This window comes from Oreochromis aureus, linkage group 5 (assembly GCF_013358895.1).
Source record: "Oreochromis aureus strain Israel breed Guangdong linkage group 5, ZZ_aureus, whole genome shotgun sequence".
NCBI lineage: Eukaryota > Metazoa > Chordata > Actinopteri > Cichliformes > Cichlidae > Oreochromis > Oreochromis aureus.
In genome coordinates, this window is record NC_052946.1 from 20,995,357 (window position 1) to 21,015,068 (window position 19,712).

General features: G+C 36.9%; 1 protein-coding gene and 1 long non-coding RNA gene across 2 annotated transcripts; both read left to right on the top strand.

The window, feature by feature from the left end:
* The first annotated feature begins 3,114 nt into the window (after window positions 1-3,114).
* On the top strand, window positions 3,115-18,256 carry LOC120440237 (inter-alpha-trypsin inhibitor heavy chain H3-like). Its single transcript, XM_039612242.1, has 20 exons — window positions 3,115-3,186; window positions 3,551-3,626; window positions 3,737-3,863; window positions 4,124-4,286; window positions 4,382-4,492; window positions 5,615-5,743; window positions 5,851-5,967; window positions 6,075-6,243; window positions 6,332-6,442; window positions 6,597-6,778; window positions 6,880-7,059; window positions 11,299-11,420; window positions 12,317-12,561; window positions 13,027-13,062; window positions 13,206-13,247; window positions 13,736-13,846; window positions 13,935-14,112; window positions 17,444-17,592; window positions 17,792-17,876; window positions 17,967-18,256. Exons 1-20 carry the CDS (start codon window positions 3,115-3,117, stop codon window positions 18,079-18,081), a joined length of 2,520 nt encoding a protein of 839 aa, XP_039468176.1. The 3' UTR covers window positions 18,082-18,256.
* Window positions 7,066-9,030, top strand: LOC120440153. Its single transcript, XR_005613020.1, has 3 exons — window positions 7,066-8,093; window positions 8,696-8,783; window positions 8,874-9,030. It is a non-coding gene; the product is annotated as an uncharacterized LOC120440153 (long non-coding RNA).
* Window positions 18,257-19,712: the final 1,456 nt, after the last annotated feature.

Below are 19,712 nucleotides of genomic sequence, written 5' to 3' on the forward strand. Positions count from 1 at the left end.
GGCTCCACATGTGATTATGCCACTGTTTTTCTTCTCTCTAGTTTGTTTCATAGTAAGGACCAAATTTTAAATGGATTCTTTTTTCCTTGGCTTTGTCTTTATGTCAACTGGGACTGGTGCAATATTAATTGGGAAATGTGCAAACATCTCACAGCAATTTGGTACCAATTATTTCCTTAGGAAAACACTTGGGATCATATTTATTTGGTATTTATTTGGAGTAGATTTGGTTAAAGAAAAGCACCTATAATTTTCCTGCTAGCTAGACTGAGTTATCAGGTGATGTTACATTGCTGTCAGCTTGCACCATTAAAGGTACTCTGTTAGTCGTTAGTGGCCTTTCACTGTGATAGTCACATTTTATTGCAAACCCTTTTTAGTCATAAAAGTGTATAAAGATTTGCTGATACTGACCTCTTGTCCTGTTTATTCTGGACTCATCCCTGCATGATATTCTCACTGGACGTTTGTATGACAAGGTTCAGAGATGCTCATTAATCCTCCACAGTCTACTTCCCATATCTTGTCTACACTGTTCCCTGTTTTCTTTTAGCATTTTTGAACCTTTGTTAAGGCCAGATCACATCCAGGAATGTTCCAGATTTTTTTCAACCACAAATGTTTACTTAAAATCGGTTGGGTAAGTCCAATGAGTACATGTGACCAAATAAATGGTAAGAGCATGTCCAATGCTAACAAGGACTCCAGCACTTTCCAGGTCATCTATGGTTTCTTCATGTTCATGTTTCATGGCCAGCATAACCAGGATTAAATTCATTAAAGGCTTGCCTAATTTTTTTGAAGATGAAAGTTTGTTTCCCTCTCACCAGAATCATTTTAGTTTTTTGGACAATGTCATTTGTCAAACCTTAATAGGTGGTCTGTATTTTTACACATTACAGACACCATAAAAACATTAGTGTCACGATGCTGACTCATAATGTGTTTTTGCAAGGTAAACACAGCAGAACCATCAGAATGAACAGTACTTACGTGCTGTTATTCAAAACATCCATGATAAATTACAGATTAATACATTAGCTTGTTAAACATTTCCTGGACTCCAACATTTCTTCTTGGAGAGTTTTGAAGAAACCACCAAAGAACCGCATGGCTATTTATTGATAGACCTCACACCAACCTGCCCAGAGTGGGGATACTGCCTGAACAGCAGCTTTGTCTTTTTATTTTAAGAGGAAAAATAACCAAAGAAACCAAAAAGTAACCCTTACTTTTCCCAAAGACACTGATAGAAGACGTTTGGACTCTGGATTAGAGCCTGGTACTGACAGTTTTTGATGATGTCTTTTTTTATCTGTCTGCTGATCTCTGGTCTGGGCCTCTCATTATAGATGCATCTCTCCCAGGCTCATATTAATCTTGGGGGTGACAGTCAAAGTCAATACTGCCCAGTCAGAGGCTGTCAAAGTGACTCTGATTGTTAGCAGTTTAAAAAGTTCATGACTTTAAACTGGTAGAGGTTCAGTTCTGGGACAGAATTTAAGCCCATTGTTCTTCCAGAGTTTCTTCAGCTGGTTTATAGACACTGCAAACATATATCCAAAGCTTCTCTGGTGTAGATGCCCTGTTGTTTGTGTTGGGCTGAGCAGCGAAAGGCTGCAGGGCCTCATGCCCACAGTGGTGAAAAGTTCTCATTCTTCGTAGCTGATTTCTCAGTTAAATTTTAGTGTTAAAGTAATTTGTTATTTATTTGCACTCTCCCCCCTGAAACTAGGTTGTGATGTTGACAATTTTTTTTATTGATCTGGTAAAAGCCTGCCTTGCTGCTCTTCTCATTAGCAGAGATTAAGGCCACCCTCTCTTTGAATTACTTTATTGGTGCTTCAGGGAGGAGCTCCAGCTCGCTGGTTTGACACATAAGGCTATTTCCAATACTTAAATGTCAAGCAAGCAAGAACCTGGTTTCTCTCTCTGACCCATGGCTTCAGGTGACAGGGTGTCATAACCCCCCAACAGCTGTTACTCAATGATCATCTACAGAATAAGTTATCAGTTTTCTCACTGGTTGAGTTTGAGGTGAAGGCCATCCTTACTTACTATTGATGCTTTAAGGAGGAGCTCCAGGTCGCGGCTTGAACCCTCAGGGCTTCTCATTAGCTGCTGAGTGACCATTGTGTGAATATCCAGATGTCTCTCTGGACTCTCTCACTGGGACGTCTGACTCACACAGAGTGTGGGAGGGTCTAAGTTTCACTTCGATTGTGATCTAATTTTGCATAAAAAAAAAACAAATAAAATAAATTATGCACTTCCAATGGGGTACAAATTATCCAGCTTTCACCATCACTACTCCTCTATGTTGTTATAAAGACTTACCTATGTAATATCGTTCACACACACACACACACACACACACACACACACACACACACACACACACACACACACACACACATCCATCATCCAACCGTGAATAAAAGCAGTTATGAAAATAATGTGTGCCCAAAACACAAGTATAAATTATTGTTCCATACATTTCATTTCTCACTAATACATAAGTTAAACATGAATTATTATTATTATTAATACTTTATGACGTGATAAAATTTATGATTGTCATAGATTTTATTACTTCCCATCACAAAGACCATTTCGACAAAATTGACATCACATCTCTCGTTTTTTTTCCTGTTTTTTTTTCCAGACCTCTCCAGTCCTTGTTACATTCATACTGTTTCAAAAAAAGCTGTTCATACTTAAATAAATATGTCATACGTAAATAAACTATTTTTGGCCTGAGACAATAATATTAGTCACATTCACCAACAGTGAAAAGCTAGATTGCTGATCTTTCACTTTGATTTGTCAGAATGCTATTGCTTATCACAAATGAAAAAGACAGCTGTGGGACCAAAGTTTGGCCACGTTTGGTTGAAGTGCACACGTTTTGACCCTCAATGTAAATATTAAAGGTCTAATAAAGTGCTGGGTAAGCAGTAAATTACAGTTTCCTGGGAATGTTTGTGTGAGACGGTGTTTGTGTAAGCGAGTGAGTTTGCCCTTTAAAAAACACTGTGTGCATAATAACGGTGTCCTTGTTTAAGTTCAAAAGAGCGTTTCAGCTGCTTTGCTGGTAGTTTGGTTAGAGGCATCATGGGGAGAGCTGTGGTGCAAATCACGCTCATAGGACTCCTTTTTGCTTTGGCCTCCACACTGCCAAACAAGGTAAGTTCAGTAGACATAAAGGACCAACAGAGCACTTCAAGGGAACAGAATAGAAGATAATGTAACGTCTTTTGAAGTGAAGAAATACTGACCGTGTGTACATGTTTACCTTATTATTTGTCTGAGATCAGGGTAAAAAGTGGACTATGAGCTTATTTTAAAGTTTAGAGCTTGGCATTTAATAAAGGTGCTGGTCAGTGTTAGGTTAAGGATAAATTCGCCTTTCCAATTAAGTGATTTATTCGTATATGTATGTTTTTATAACTTGTAATACTGTCATGTTATTTGGACATTAAAAAGACCTGGAGAGAGGCTTTTTTTGTTTGTTTGTTTTTGGTGAAACGTGCCTCCTGTGTTTGCTCAGGATGACTGGGACATCTACAGCTTTCACATCAACTCCACAGTGACCAGTCGTTATGCCACCACTGTCATCACAAGCCGTGTGGCCAAGTTAAAATAATCTGTAACCATCCAGAGATATTTGCAAATAAAGAATTCTACACTGAAGAACAAATTACAGGATACTCAGCAGTGTGTGCATTTACATAAGGGCTTTTCTTGGTCCTCTTCAGGTTTATCGATGGCCAAGTTTATGATGGTGTTGTGAAAGCTAAGGAGCAAGCTCAGCAGCAGTACACTGAAGCTGTGTCCCGTGGTGAAAGTGCTGGACTTGTCAGGTATTAACTAAATGATTAATATTATAGGTATTGTACAAATACACTGAGTGTTCCTTTGGATAAAGAAGAAGAAAAAGAAAATATTTCTGTCATTGAAAATTAGTTGGGTCTGTTCTTGTGTTTCCTCTTTTTTCTTCATTTCTTTAAAATAATGTTAATGCGAATGCAAATAGGAAAATATAATTAGAGTTAACCTTACTCCCTACTCAAACTACAGACATAATTACAAGTAAGTGAAATGATCATTGTTTCTGCTTTAGTTCTGTAGGAAGGACTCTGGAGGAATTTAAGACCTCTGTAACTGTGGCTGCTCACAAAAAGGTCACTTTTGAACTCACATATGAGGAACTGATGAAACGCACACATGGCAAGTACGAGCTGCAAATCCATGCTCGACCCATGCAGCCTGTCAGAGACTTCAAGGTGATTGTCTTGTTGGTATCTATTAGTGGAAAAATGCTGAAATAACAGCACACATGATGAGATATTTTGTTTTATTATATTGTATTTAATATCAGGTGGATGTGCACATTCACGAGGAAGCTGGCATCAGTTTCATTGATGTGAAAGGAGGCCTGAGCACCAAAGCCCTCGCTAATGCCATCACCAAAACACATGCAGATAAACAGGTACTGAAATCTTTTTGTTGTAATACAGTAAAAAAACATTATGAGCTTTCTAACAAGAGACAGTTTGAGGTACTAACAGGTTGTTATTCATTTGAAGTAAGAGGGAGCTTGATCTCAGTGTATAATGTATGAAAATAAATTGAGTAAAATGCACAAATAATCATTACGGTAACTATGACATTTCTTCCAACATTATGGCTCATTTCTCATCCTTGTACAGAAGATGAGATTTAAAGCAGGGGTATTCAACTAACATTTCTTCAAGCAAAGATCCAGATGATCACAATGTGAAATTATTTGGTGTGCAATATAGACTGTCAAATCAAATGAAATCAGTACAATTGCAAAAACTTTTGAGAAATAATTTGAAAAATAATTCCAAAACTATTATTGGTCACAGAGCATAGAACTGAACATTGGTTAAAAATCTCACACACCTGTGGAGGTGCACACTGATGATTAGTTTTGATTATGTTCACTTTGGACAAAACTGCCTTGCTTTTGTGTGTGGAGCCAAATATGGTCAAGATACATAAGGCTGCTTTCCTTGAACCTGAAAAAGTTGTCTCAGGAACCATTTGTATCCAGAAAGTGAAAAGGTCAGTTCTTACAAACTGCTTCAGGCAGTTTATAATTGCTTGAAACAGCAGGTAAAACTGCATATGTTGATATATATCTTTCTTCTTTTCTTTTTATACTGTCTTTTCAAATTACTGCCTCTCAACTATTGGCACTATAGAGTCCAGTGTTTATCACCTGGAATCCACAGAGTTGATTGGCTGAGTGGCATTACATGAAATGGTTTAACTCACATTCAATTTGGCAAGTTTTCAAAACCTGGACCATGGTCCACCTGTTAGTGACCTCTGGGTTAAAGTTTTGGTTCTTGAACTCATATTTGTAGATTCTTATCTCATTTTTTTTCTAAAGGTTAGGCTTCTCTGACACTCTTTGTATGTAAAGTCATGTTGCATTAATTTGAGACAAATGAGTAATTCTGAGAATATTTAATTTACGATTTTTAACAATATAAATATCAGCCCAAATCGGAAAACAGAGAATAAAATCACTGACATCGCTCTCTTCCAAGTTTCTAAACACTGTGATTCACTCTGTTTCCAGGCGTGGGTGTATTTCTATCCAACAGTCGACCAACAGAAAATGTGTGACAGCTGTGGAGATCAGGGTATGAATGGAGATCTGGTTATTGTTTATGATGTTAACAGGGACAATGGACTGGGACACATCAAGGTAAATCCTGGTCTTTTAGCAACACAAACTGTATGATTTGGGCTAAAAAGCCTCTTGAATAATCCTATAAACAATCAAGTTTATTTTTTTTAATAACTCCACCTTAGAAATCTGACGGGTACTTTGTTCATCATTTTGCTCCATCTGATCTTCCTCGGATACCAAAAAATGTCGTCTTTGTTATTGATCAAAGTGGCTCAATGCATGGCAGAAAAATTGAGCAGGTAAAGTATTTGAAGCGTCTGTTTCTGATATTGTTTTATTTATACTTTTTTCTTTTTTAAAAATTTTAACTAACAAAAATGTCTGTAAATTATGTTTTCTTATCCAGACGAGGATCGCATTAGTCCACATTTTGAATGATCTGGCAGAAGATGATCACTTTGGTCTGATCACTTTTGATGACAGAATTTCTTACTGGAAGCGAGAACTCGTTCAGGCCAACAGCAAAAACCTGGAAAGCGCCAAAAACTTTGCACGCAATATTCAAGACAGAGGATGTGAGATTTTGAAGTAAATACATATTTTGAAATATAAACATTTGGCCAATGAACAGTGGACTGAGACTTTGTTGTTCTTGCATTTCAGCCACAGACATAAATGAAGCAGTGTTGCAAGGAGCACGTATGCTGAATGCACATAACAGAGAAGGTTCAGCATCTATCCTTATACTCCTCACAGATGGTGACCCAACCTCAGGTTATAATAAAGCACATCTGTAAACAAATGTACACAAATATTTCATGAAATTGAGGCGTTTGTGAGCTTATTGTGATTAACTGTCCTGATTTATTATGAATTATGAGACTACGTTGTTTCTGAGCTGAACTGACTGTGTCTTGTGTCTTTTCAGGGGTGACAAATCTGGAGAATATCCAGTCAAATGTAAGACAGGCTATTGCAGGCAAATTCCCACTGTACTGTCTTGGTTTTGGTTTTGATGTTAATTTTAATTTCCTTGAGAAAATGTCGCTGCAAAATAATGGTGTGGCACGGCGGATATATGAAGACTCTGATGCTGATTTACAGCTGAAGGTAATCAAATTATAGATACTCTTTTATGTGATTTAAAACCCTGAGAATTGAAAGAAAAGAAAGAGCATGATTTGTATCACTTCCACGCTGTATGTCAACAGGGTTTCTATGAAGAGGTGGCCACACCTCTACTGACAGATGTGACAATGATCTATGTGGGTGGGACCAATCTAACCCAGACTAACTTCAGTCACTATTATAATGGTTCTGAGATTGTGGTGGCCGGTGAGATCACAGATAATAACATTGAAACCTTCACCCCTCAAGTTGTGGCCATTTCAGTAAGAATCAATCCACAGGACTTATCAGCAGAACTCTTCTTAAACCTTTTTTATGATAGACTGACGATACACTTAATTTAATACACACTCTCAGAAATAGAGGTACGAGAGAAGAACATTTTTGTACCTATAGGTACATTTTTTGTAAATGTTCCCTTAAAAGTACAATACTGGTCTTTAAAAGTCCAGAAATGCCCCTTGAAAGGTTCAATTTGAAATAAAGTACAAATCTGTACCATTTTGACCTGTACTGCAGTGACAGTGGCAGAATATGGTAATGGGTCAGCATGGGAAAATCTGGATGGGCCTGGTTAATTGTAAAATTCATATGAGATGTGAGTGTGCTCATAAAAGCTACATGTTATAATCAAATCTGTTGGTCCTCTCCTCTGTACGTAAATTATCCTATGATGCAAAGAATATCTGTAACCTACTTTTGTGTAAGTTATGTTAAATTATATTAAAAAAAACACACACACACAATGACATGCAGGCACAACCAAATGATGTTAAAAAAAAACTGGTCCATTTCCATTTTATTAAGTTCCAGTTATAATTTTTAATGTTTTAAATCTTGGTTGTAGCCTTCAAAAACGTGAAATCATTTTACTGTTATGTTTGGCCATTTACTTTTTCGCTTTTACTACATCCTAGAATTGTTCATTAATTGTGAGGTTTTTATGGAATTTGCAACATCAAGTTAAACCGAGGTTCTTTGGAAGTTAAAATGTCAAGCAGATTTTTATGTTACGGTGACTACATTTTGTAAGTTACAAATATAGTTCGCCAAGACAGCATAACGGTTTCTAAACAACTGCGCATTAATACCACAATGTTGTATTTTCATGTGTCAAGTTCGCAACGCGCATTAATCCCAAAGGCTGAAAAGCCAGCAGCCATGAGTGCTCCGCCTCCGCGCTGACTAGCGTTGACGCAGAAAATGACTCTCAGGGGGTTATCGATGGAGGAGCTCCTTAAAAAGTTGATGGAAGAAGGCATTGATGTGTCAGACGACGAGGCGCAAAGGTTTAGAGGTAAGTCGGGTGTGATTTTGTGTTTTTATAAAAATTACAACGTGTAATTTTACAGTAGAGTTAGTAAAAGTCCGAAGAGCTAGATTTAACATGGGTGAAAGCTAGCAGTTAGCTAAGTTTTAAACAAAGAAAGGTACAAATGTGGACTATTTAGACTGTTGGTGGAATGTTCAACTTCTGTCTGCCCGCCGTATTCGAGTGTTTTATCAATAAATAGTGACTAACCGTGTACAACAATGTAGAAAAATCAATAATTTCTCAAAACGTGCTAGTATGTAAATATAGCTATTAACAAAATCGTTTTCTAAGCAAAATTTATCGCATCTAACTTGTTTCCCGCTCAAAGGGATTTTAAACAATGGAAGGTACACATTTGTACCATTCCACCTACTTAGTGGGATTTGGGAGAGGTGTGGCTGTTTGTCCGCGCCCATTTTTAAAAAATTAAAATCAACTTTAGCTACATTGATTTGACATTGGTCTATAACATACTATTTACGGTAATAACAATATGATTAGAAGAATTGAAGAACACAAAAGCCCCCAGGAAAGGATAAGAGTAATCAGTGTACTGTGGGTTGTTTTTCTTATGTTTGAAACAGGTACCCAACCCACTCAGACTACATCCAGGTCATCAAAGCCCTGATTGTGAAGTATCCTTTCTTAAGAGATGTACACGGAAATGGTTATGTGAGTACCTCTCCTTTTTTGTTTCTTTTATAGATTATATTAATATAAAGTAAGCATAATTAACTACTTATATACATTTGAAACAACTAGGACACCTGGCACAGCCAACTCAAGAGAAAGTTCAAAGCAGAACGGGCTCCCCTAATCAGCAACGAAGAAGTGAACTGGGTTAAAGAAAAGTTTGGACGCACGCAGAAACATCGGACCACAGAGGAATCCAGCAGCTCCTGTCTGAAGAGACTGAAGCCCTCTCGTAAATCCTCACACCCTCAGCCTCTAAGAGCTAAGGTAACATATGTAGTCTTATTATGTTCACTGTAAAGCTAAAAGTAAACATTAATTGAAAGAAACATGTTAACAGATAACATTAACATAGAAAAAGGAACTTCACAGTTGATTTAACAAAAGTCAGCTAAACTTGCAATTCCTATTCAACATTTTTGCATTTTTTCAAAGCATTTGGTGTACAAATTACTGCATTTCGAGTAACATTAACTTATCAGATTTTACTTATGATAATACTGATATCTGCTTTGACAAAGGATTCGTGCTTTGTGGGGGAAGATGCAGCCTCCGTTGATGCTCATATCAAGGTGCTAAATGATCAGCACAGGACGCTACATCCTGACACAGCACTGGTGAAAGACCGCATGACAAAAACCTTTGCATGGAGACGTCGAGAGGTAGCTGAAGGAATGTGTACTGTGGACCTATTAAAGAGATATCCATTCCTGGGGACATCTGCAGGGGTAAGAATTGTTAAGATGATTGGGGAAACAGCTAATGATTTTTTTTGTCTCTAAATCTGATTATTATTTTCTGTACTAACTGATTAATCAATCTGTTTATTATCTTTAGAATTTTTGTTCAAGGGTTAAAGCACTTTACATTTATCTCCAGTCTGTGTCTTTAAACATGTCAAAAGTTTAAATCCTCAATGTAAAATGTCATTCTTTTGTCTATTCTGCTCTTTTCATTTCCAGTTGTGTGATGAGGTTGATTTAATGCATCCCTGCCAAGACAACATCTGTTGCCGCTTTAGCGAGAACTTCACTGCTGTTCTTCAAAATGTTCTTCAAATGACCAAGGATTTGCCACTGAAGAAGGTCTACATGGAGGCAAGAGAGAATGCACTGGCTGAAGACATTACAGGTACTAATTTGACCTCATACAAATAGTAAATTTTGTGACAATTCATTTGTGCTCTCTTCCAAAGATAATTGATGTACCATAGTGCCATGTCAAGAGCATGTTAATGGGAATTTGCATGCTATCAAAATCTAATGAAGTGCATTTGCATCTGTATGACCTAGGAATTGACTTCAAGGGGGCACTTCTCCTCTTGCCATCCATCTTCAAGGAGAAGATAGAAGATTTCATCATCCTTGGAGAGGTAAATGCATGATGCAATGGATAGCCTTTGGCCACAAGTTTCATTCTCGGTGTTTTGTTGGCATGGAGCTGAATTCAGCTGCGGTTCAGCATCACAGCTAAGCTAATGTAGGGGAAACACTGCTGTTAATCCACAGACTTACAGAATGCTCTGGAAATGAACAAAAGTTTTACAGATGTGCATTTTCAGGATAAAGTGCTTCAGCGTGTGTCTGCTATATCTGTCAGCAGTGTCAAATATGAACTTGAGGATGTTTTTGTAGTTGGCCATGTACACACTGAAGCCATACCTATATTCTTTAAAATCAAGTATATTTTGAATCTTGATACTTGTTGGGTATTGTGTGGGAAACTGTTACTTCCTTGCACTTATGAATGTCATTTCCATGCTTACCAAGTGGCAGTTCACAATGACTGGATCCTGTTCAATCCAGGAAATGAATTAGACTTTCAAGCTCTAGACACCTATTTAGTTGATGATAGGCTGTTTGTGTCCTTGAGGTATTCTGTGTGACGTGATTGCAAGCACATTTTCCACTTTGTCTATATATATGACATATATATATTCTGGCTTGTTGAAGTAGAGCAAAACATTTGTGTGGACAGTTTTTTAAATACATGCCATCTCTGTGATCCGTCAAAAACATTTGTGTTCAGGTGTTTAATGTCTTTATGTGATTGTTTACTTTTTTTAAATGAATGTATTTTTCTTGACATGTCCTATGGCAATATACGAATGTAATCAAGGATGTATTCCTGTGGTTGTTTAAATGCTTTGATGTGATTCTATTATCGAAAATAAATGGTTAAATAACCAAATATTTTGGACTATTGGGGGTACATTTTTGTCTCTTTAGGTACGAAATAGGTTGTCGCTGGGGGGGTACCCTCATAGGTACCCTATTGTACCCTTTTCAAGGGAACATTTCTGTACTATAGTTTGAAGGTACATTTATGTCTTAGGAAAGTACATGATTGTACTTCAGATGGTACAACTTCATAAGGTACAAAAATGTACCACGCCTAAAGGGTACAGAAATGTCCTTCAAAAAGGAACACCCCCAGCGACAAGCATTTGTACCCTTTTTGGTACACTTTGGTACCCCTATTTCTGAGAGTGCAGAGTAATAGAAGAATAATATTCTCTAACCCAAATGAAACCGTGGAATCCACTGGAACAGTGTCTGATGATCGTATCCAGAGGGTTTGGGCATACCTCACAGTTAAACAGCTTCTGGACAAAGAGTGAGTATAATATATGCCATCTTTCCTTGTATGACTCTTAAATGTGTAATCAGCTTTTATGTCTTTAAAGTTTCTACCGCTACATCAGTGTCTTCAAAACACTAATTTTTTTTTTTTATATAAATCAAAACTGTTTATTTATTTTATACTTTGCTTTCTTTACTTTTCAGATATTTTAAGCATTTATAATCATGGGATGCTGTTTAGGATCACATTATATATACATTATAAGAAAAGTCTGGATATATTGAATGGATGTCTGAATATATAGAATTAAACTCAAACATATAGACTGAAACTTGAATGTATAGAATGAAATTTGAATGTACAAGGTGTCAGAAAGACAGGTGAACTGCAGTAACAGTAAATGTTTTAAGTTTGTTAGATCAGGGCAACAGGTTGAAATTTAGTCCCAAAATTCCAAGTAGAAGTCTGTTAAAGGGACATCAGATAATATGGCTGCAGTAATAAACTGTGTTCTCTTCATTGTTGGGTAGTTTAACATCAACATCTCCATTTCTTACCTTTCTATTAAACATCTCCCATATAAAATTATATTAGTACAATTATGTTTGTTCATCTCCCTAAATTTCAAAAACAACTTTTTTTCACATCTTTTTAAAGGCAGAGTTTTTACACTTAATCATAAAAGTATGTGTCTCAGGAGCTAAGGATTTGGACAACATAGGCAGCCAGGCTGTCTATGGTCTGGTAATGGATCTCCATGATTTGGTTAGACTTTATTTTCCCTGTAACAAACAATAGATTGTGTGTTTTTGGTGAATTGACTTTCTGTGAAGAAAGTCTCTAAGATGCATATTTTAGGACATGGATTTAGCTTAACACCTGTAATGTGTGAAGTTACATACAACACCATTTTATACTTTGTCCCACAGGCTTCAATTATCTGGACCTGAGAAAGAGAAAGTGAAGAAGGAAGCTATGGCGCTGTCACTGAAGTACAGCTTTGTGACTCCTCTCACATCTATGGTGGTCACAAAGCCTCCAGGAGAGAACACAGATGTGCTTCATAAACCAAAGGAAGGTGAAACATCACAGAGATGGCCATCGCCAGGAGGTCAACCCAATTTAGCACACCTTACTCCTGCTAGTGGTTATAGTGGGCAGTGGGTTCTTTCTGGTGAGCAAATCAAACCAATACAACAACATTCTCCAGTTCAGCTGAGGAGACGATCGCTTACAGTTCAGAGATGTTCTGTGAATGAAAGAAAGGGAGTATGTAACAGACTGAGTCAAATAGATGTGAGTCAGACAGAAGCAGGATGTAAGATGCAAGCTGAGACAACTTAAACTGGGAGGTACAACCTAGTGACCAGGTTGGTGTACAGGAACACCTGCTGTATATGGATTACAAATCCCCATGGGAGACACCACTAAAGGTGTGTGTGTGTGTGTGTGTGTGTGTGTGTGTGTGTGAGCTGTTTAAAGATTTAGTTTAGAACTTTAGTGTCAGAGCATGGATGTTAATAAAAGCATCAATTAAACTCAATTATAAATGAATTAATTATCCTTATTTATTATGATATACTCTGCAGCTTTGCAATATTAACTTTATGTAATTAGATGTGTGTAAATGTTTTTACAGCTGATTACGGCATGGCCTATGATCTCGAAACTGCAGGTACAGTATCGCATTGATGGAATACTTTTTTTGTTCTAAGACAGTCAAAGATTTCTTTTATTGTGTTGTCCAAAGTCATGCAATATCAACCAGAGATCTGAAATTTTCCGGTATGTAACTAGTGCTGTTTAAATTATTTGCAGATTATTTAGAGCCTACTGATGCCCCGATTGACGTAACTGATGGTACTGTATTGCATAGATGGAATGCTTTTTTTGTTCTAAGAAAATCAAAGATTTTAAAGAGGGGACTTTGGAAAACAATTCCTACAAAAAAAAGGGGAAAAATAATTTTTGGATAAAATGGTCTTTAGTGCTATGCATTTTCTAAAGTATCTTACACTTTTATTGGAAAACTTGTATTCATAGGTGAAAATTTAAAAAAAAAATCAATATCACCATGACACTTTCTTAACTTAAGGCAAGTTTTCTAACATTCTATGACTGCATGGGAAAATTATTATTATTTTTTTTATATATATAAAAATGGATTCATTTTCAGAATTGTGAAATAGACAAAGTATGTGTTTTATGTCTACTTTTCCAAAACGCTGAAAAAAATTTCAAAAATGCCCAATGCATGAAAAGAGTTGAGTAAGTGTTGATTTCACAGCTCTTTATTTTCAGATTATTTTCAGATTCCAGAGTCTAACTTTGTGTCTCCATACCTCTAGCTCCTCTTCTCCACAGGTTTTTGTTCAACTCAACTGGGAATCAGACTGTTCCACTCTGCTTTGACTTCAGTGGAGCTATAATCCTTAAACTATTTCACCACCCCAGCAGAGGTCAGTAGTAGTCTTTCTCATGAGCATTTTTATATTTCTCCCCCAGTTTTTATAGTGGTTAAAGAGCAGCATTTCTCTTTTGTTCTAGACCTGTCTGTTAATGGTGAGCTAGATTCAATTGCAAACGGAGGTTTCAGTAAAATTTTTATTCACCTCAAAACTCACCAGCATGTTGAGGTTGACGCTGAATCACAGAGGGTCACTGTACGAGATGGACAGACAGTGACATATCAAACTGCTGGACAGGATCCCTCGACAGTTGGCAGGTGATTTTGCAGTATAATGGTCAACACGTATGTTCTCACAGTATTGTTTACAGACGTGCGCCCTTATTCAGTTCTTTTCCCAGGATTTACATGAGGTGATCAGTGTATACACCTCTGATGTCAACATATCCTGGGAAATGCAACCTAAAAAGGGCAATTTGGGCCGTCCATAATTTTAATTGTACACTTTTTTGTATGGAGTATTTTGTGAGATTTGGCCAAATCTCACTAATTTAAACATGTCTGTCATAAAATAAAAATAAAAGGTTAATTTCTATCACAACTACAAACACATCAATAGCAGTGTATAAGCTTCGTAGCACAATATTTACTTGAGTATTTTTAAAATGCTCAAATTATGTAATTTGCTTTAACTACCCTACACACCAGCTCTCAAGCTGAGATACCCAGAGAAACTGAGAACATGGTGGTGAGAGGTCTCACTCTTTAGCAACAGGAAAGAAAAAGAATCCAACAAAATTAGTTCTGGATGCAACAGCAACCCTTCAATATTGGAATATTGTAAGACAAATATACCAGGACAAAAGAGGTTTTGAATGGGAAAAGCTAGGAACAACTTGCAGAAAGCCCAAAAATTTGATTCCGTTCATCCAATTCAATTCAGTTTTATTTATACAGCGCCAAATAGTAAGGTAGACCCTACAATAATAGAACTAGAAACGTTTTGTCACTCATCCAAGTGACTTTTTCAGTCTTAGTTGACTGCAGGTTTCCCCAACCTTATAAACAGTACATTTGCACAATGACTGAAACTAGCACTACTGAATGAACAATGGGCTGTGAGGTGTGTTTCTTGATCACTGATATGCAAATTGTCCTGACCATTGATCAACAGCCACTGATTGAAGCATCATCTTAAAATGGCCTGCGGAGACAAATAGGATAAACTTCTTTAGCCATACAACACATGATATCCTTCCATCACCTGTCCCAGCCTGTCCCCACGGTTCAGTTCCAGTCAGTCTCAAGCACATACTAGCTGTGTCCCAATTCAGGGACCGCATCCTTGAAGGACTCAGCCTTCGCTGTCTCACGTGGGCGGGTCCTTCAAGACCGAGAAGGCCGGAAGTCTGAAGCTGTTAAATGGGATTGTCTCGCCTTAGTCACACTGCTCAGGTTGCCCAGCAACCATGCTTCTAGCCGCTAGAAACATTTTATAGAGGAATGTTTGACAGAAATGAAGGCGAAAAATGATCTTTTTTTGTTTGTTTGTTTTTCATGAGGTTTTTTATTTGTTAAGTATCTGCGGCTGAGAACACAGGACTGTAAAACATGATTGTTGGGCTTCATTTCTATACTGAACAATAATTTTAAGATTAGGTAATAAATAACAATTAGTAACAATTAGTAATAACAACTAATGTTGTTCATAAGACTAGTTTCATCTCAATTTGGTAATGTAAATATAATATGGTCAATATTAGATTTATTGTATTTAATTAAAACTTACAGCACTGAACTAGAACTCAGTTTCAAATACTGAGCTTCAATAAAGATTCAAGTTGCATTTATTTATATTTCCTATCACTTTATATCTTCATCTCAAACACAATACATCTTTTATAGTGTAAATATAGATGTATATAAGAGAGACAAATATTGTTTTTAAATATGTTGGCATTATTACATTTGTCTGAATGCTTACATATAGGGTAAAAAGAAAATTTACGAGCTGGGATAACTGTATGTTTGTGATAAAATGAAAAGTGAAAATGTAGACTGATATATTAAAAATTACCTAATATAAAATGTTTAACTGCCTTTCATAGTTTTTAACTTAAAGGCCCAGAGTAATCTTTCTGACACTGAAAACACTGGAGTGATAAAATCATTTTAACATTGCCTAATAAGACTGATAATTAGGACAGATAATTGGTTATTTAAACCAAGGGACTGCTTCTTCAGACACTGCTTAGTTTGTCCTGGTGTATCATCAGGGTGCAAAACCTCACAGATGATCTGCAGCAGTGGGGTCCATCTGTCCTGACTCTGACCACTTGCAGTTCTCAAACATGGAAATCAAATATGCAATAAGCTGTAGGATTCAAACACAAGTGTAACTTATGTTCATACTTTTATTTAACAATCAGAGAGAAAGAAAAAGAGAGAGAAGGGAAAAGTGCAGGACAGACACAAAGGTGAAAGTCTCAGGTGGTAAACACTACTAAAAAACAGCAACAGAGAATAAGTATTTTCTGTTTGTTATATAAGGAGTACTAAACAAGATGAGTTCCCAGTACATTGGTCCATTGGTCACATGTTAGACTCCTATGATTAAACCACCTTTTTTTTAGCTTAATGAGTGAACCGTCGGCACTAACATCACTAATGTCATGTGACGTGTTTGATGTTCTTCGTTATTTAAACATTTGCATCGCCTCATAAATAAGTGATATAAAACTCAGTACTTACTTACTTACTTTTAAAAGTTTACTCTTCGGCCACCCCACTTGAGCCGTGTGGCATTTTTTCGAAAAAACTATCCACAGCTGTGCTATGAATCCTGGGATATGTTGGGCCACGAAGGATCCACCTGGCCCATCCTTCAAATCTGGTGAAAAGGAGGACGCATTTGTGGGCCGCATTTGGAGCAGCCTTCGAATTGGGACAGCCTTCATCACCAGGGCTGTGATCTAATCGGCCTTCAAATGCGGCCTCCGAGGGATGCAGCCCCTGTATTTGGACACGGCTACTGATTGCTTGTAATACACGTCTAACACATAGCAGATACAACTTGATACACCACCAGGTATTGAGATGTCTTGCAGCTGTAGAGCACTAGAGCACATGCACATGCAGATTTCCCAGAGGTTTAGAGAACAGGCCTGTAGGACAGTCATCAGTCAGGGATGCATGCATGTATGCAGAGCTATACAGAAGCACCCAAGTAAAGATACACTGAAGTGAAGATTATCAGTCTTCCACTGAGTAGCAGGAAATCCAAAGGTGTGTGCTGATATTTTGGGATTGTAATATGCATAAAGTTGTCATTAATTTCATGAAATTCTTTTTACAACTAGTGGTTGAATAAAAGGCCCTGCCCATGGTAAGCTTTCTCAAGCTTAGAAAAGTTTCTATTACGGGTATTATATATTACATTCTATATTAAATTCTCATTTTCTTTTTAGCTTTGTTGAACCTTCCAGGTAGAAGCAGGTTTGTTGGATTACATGGAGTTGTGACACTGTGAAATGTCTATTACAGCCCTCAGTAGGGCAGTAGTCAGCCAAGACAAGTGAAATGATCTGTGAAGGTCTTTCAAATCTTCAAAGAGCTTTAAAATATTCATATAAAGTCCATATTTTTCCAGTGTTACAGTGACTGTGTACAACACTGAAATTCACATTGCAGCTGAAAACATTCTCCTGGTCATCTCACAACATGAGAAAAATGGCCAAAGACTCCTTTGGCCAGTTTTAAGACAGCAACCCTCAACCAACAACACCGAAGGACTTTTAGGTGAGTGAAACGACATGCATGCACATACTTTGTTCATTGCTTAAGAAATTAATGAATTTGTCAGTGTCATGTTAAGAATAAAAACAAAGTTTGCACCGAGCATAGGTGGTTTCTGTAAAAGTATCTTGTTGCTGTGTCTGTTTTAGTATCTGGTTTTCAGTGTCAGCTTTTGTTTCATTGTTTTACTCCCTTTTTCCAGCTGTAAAGCCAGCAGTGTATGAGGTGGTGCAGCAAGTTCCTGTCACAAAACTAAAGATTAAAAACCAAGAGACAGATGTTACAAGGTACATTTTTGTAATGTTTTCAGTTTCTTCATTCAAAACATAAAACTGTTTAAGATTCCACCAAGACATGAGCTTGTTTTTCTTTTGTAGTGACAGCGCTATTGACTACAGCACCGACCCTCCTGTCTCAAAGAACTGCTGGCTTATGTCTGCTGACTCTGCCCTGCAGAGACCACTGGCAGATTTTTTCATGGCACAACTTTAAGTGTGAACTATGCTGAATTACTAGAAAATATGTGGTTTAAAAGTAGAGAAAACATTATTAATTATTATTATTATTATTATTATTATTATTATTATTATTATTAATAAACTTATTGTGGAAAATGTCCTTCCACCTGTTAAAATGAACAAATAAAGTATCCCAGATTGCAGAATGACTCATGTCTACATCATTTTATTAAAGAAAGAAAAAAAAAATAGGATTTGGGGGTTGTGGTGTCAAAATAATACATCCAACCATGTGAATTCTACTGAAACAATTGCACAGAAAAACACCACTGTGTTACTTCAGTGTAACTTCTAATCTGACCCAAATCTAATAAATGACAATAGATAGAGTTGACATTAATAGGCATTTATTCTACACTTTGTTGTTAAACAGAAAGTTAAAACTAATTAGATTCTTTTACTTAAATGAAATATGCTTTCCTGGGTGATTTATCTGAAAGATAGTTATACTATAGAACAGTGTTGTGCCATCTCAGGAGATACATTGACTTTTAAAATTTCACAGACGTGTTGGGCCAGCACCAGATGCATACGTATCAAGCATAAACATAAATACGGCATTTCAGTCTTAACACTTGCGTTCACTTTTAGTGGGAACAGTGTTGTTGATCAACATTTTTTTTTCCAATGAATCAAAGTCTGGTGTCAGTTTTGTTGTGGCAATTCTCAGAACAGATCTGAGTGTTCATCACTCAACTGGGACCTGTGGGGTTCTTTTGTTGGTGTTCTTCACACTAAAAGACTGTTCACACACACACGTAGATCCAAACAACATCAGCATCCTCTGTGTCAGCTTCTGAATGTTTGGACATTTTTCTGGTCTTAAAAATTTTTTAAACTCATCCAGTTTAAGAAAGTTGGACAACACATTGGAGATCAATCAGTTTCAATTGCTACCTTTCATAGTATTTAACTATGAAAGCAACTCCGCCTAATGCGCCAACTGGTGGAATGTCAGGAATTATGGGACGAGGACAAATTAATGTAGTCATAATTATGATATTAATTGATTTGGGCAAGTCTGTAGAAATCTTTGGCAGGCTGGATTAAAATGACCAATGGGCCGGATGTTGCCTGCAGGCCGTAGTTTGCCCAAAAGGTTTTCTTTAACTCTTAGGACCTGGCGTCCACATATGTGGACATCACATTTTGGGTTGTTTTGGTCGAGACAAGGGCCCGATATCCACTTACGAGGATATTATACTGCCACTGTTCTATCAAAATTTAGGAAATGAAATACTGTTTAACCATGTGAAACAAATAAATAAATGAAATAAAATAAATGAAATTGTGCATTGCACCTTATTCACTGTTTTACATATCACCTGGTGTTTGTAAATAAATTTCTTGTTCTTTCTTCAAGCAACAGAGTCCCACGCTTGAGTCCCCTAGTTTACTGTAACAACACTATAAAGTCACAATTGAGTAATGATGTGCAAAACTCAAAATGAGAAACAACAATTGTGCCCCTTAGAGCAATATGACTCATTGGAAAGCCATTTGAAAGAGCAAAATTTAGTATTGTGGTCTGGACAACCCAAAATGTGATGTCCCCATATGTGGACGCCAGGTCCTAAGAGGTTAAACTGCATTAATATTTTTAAC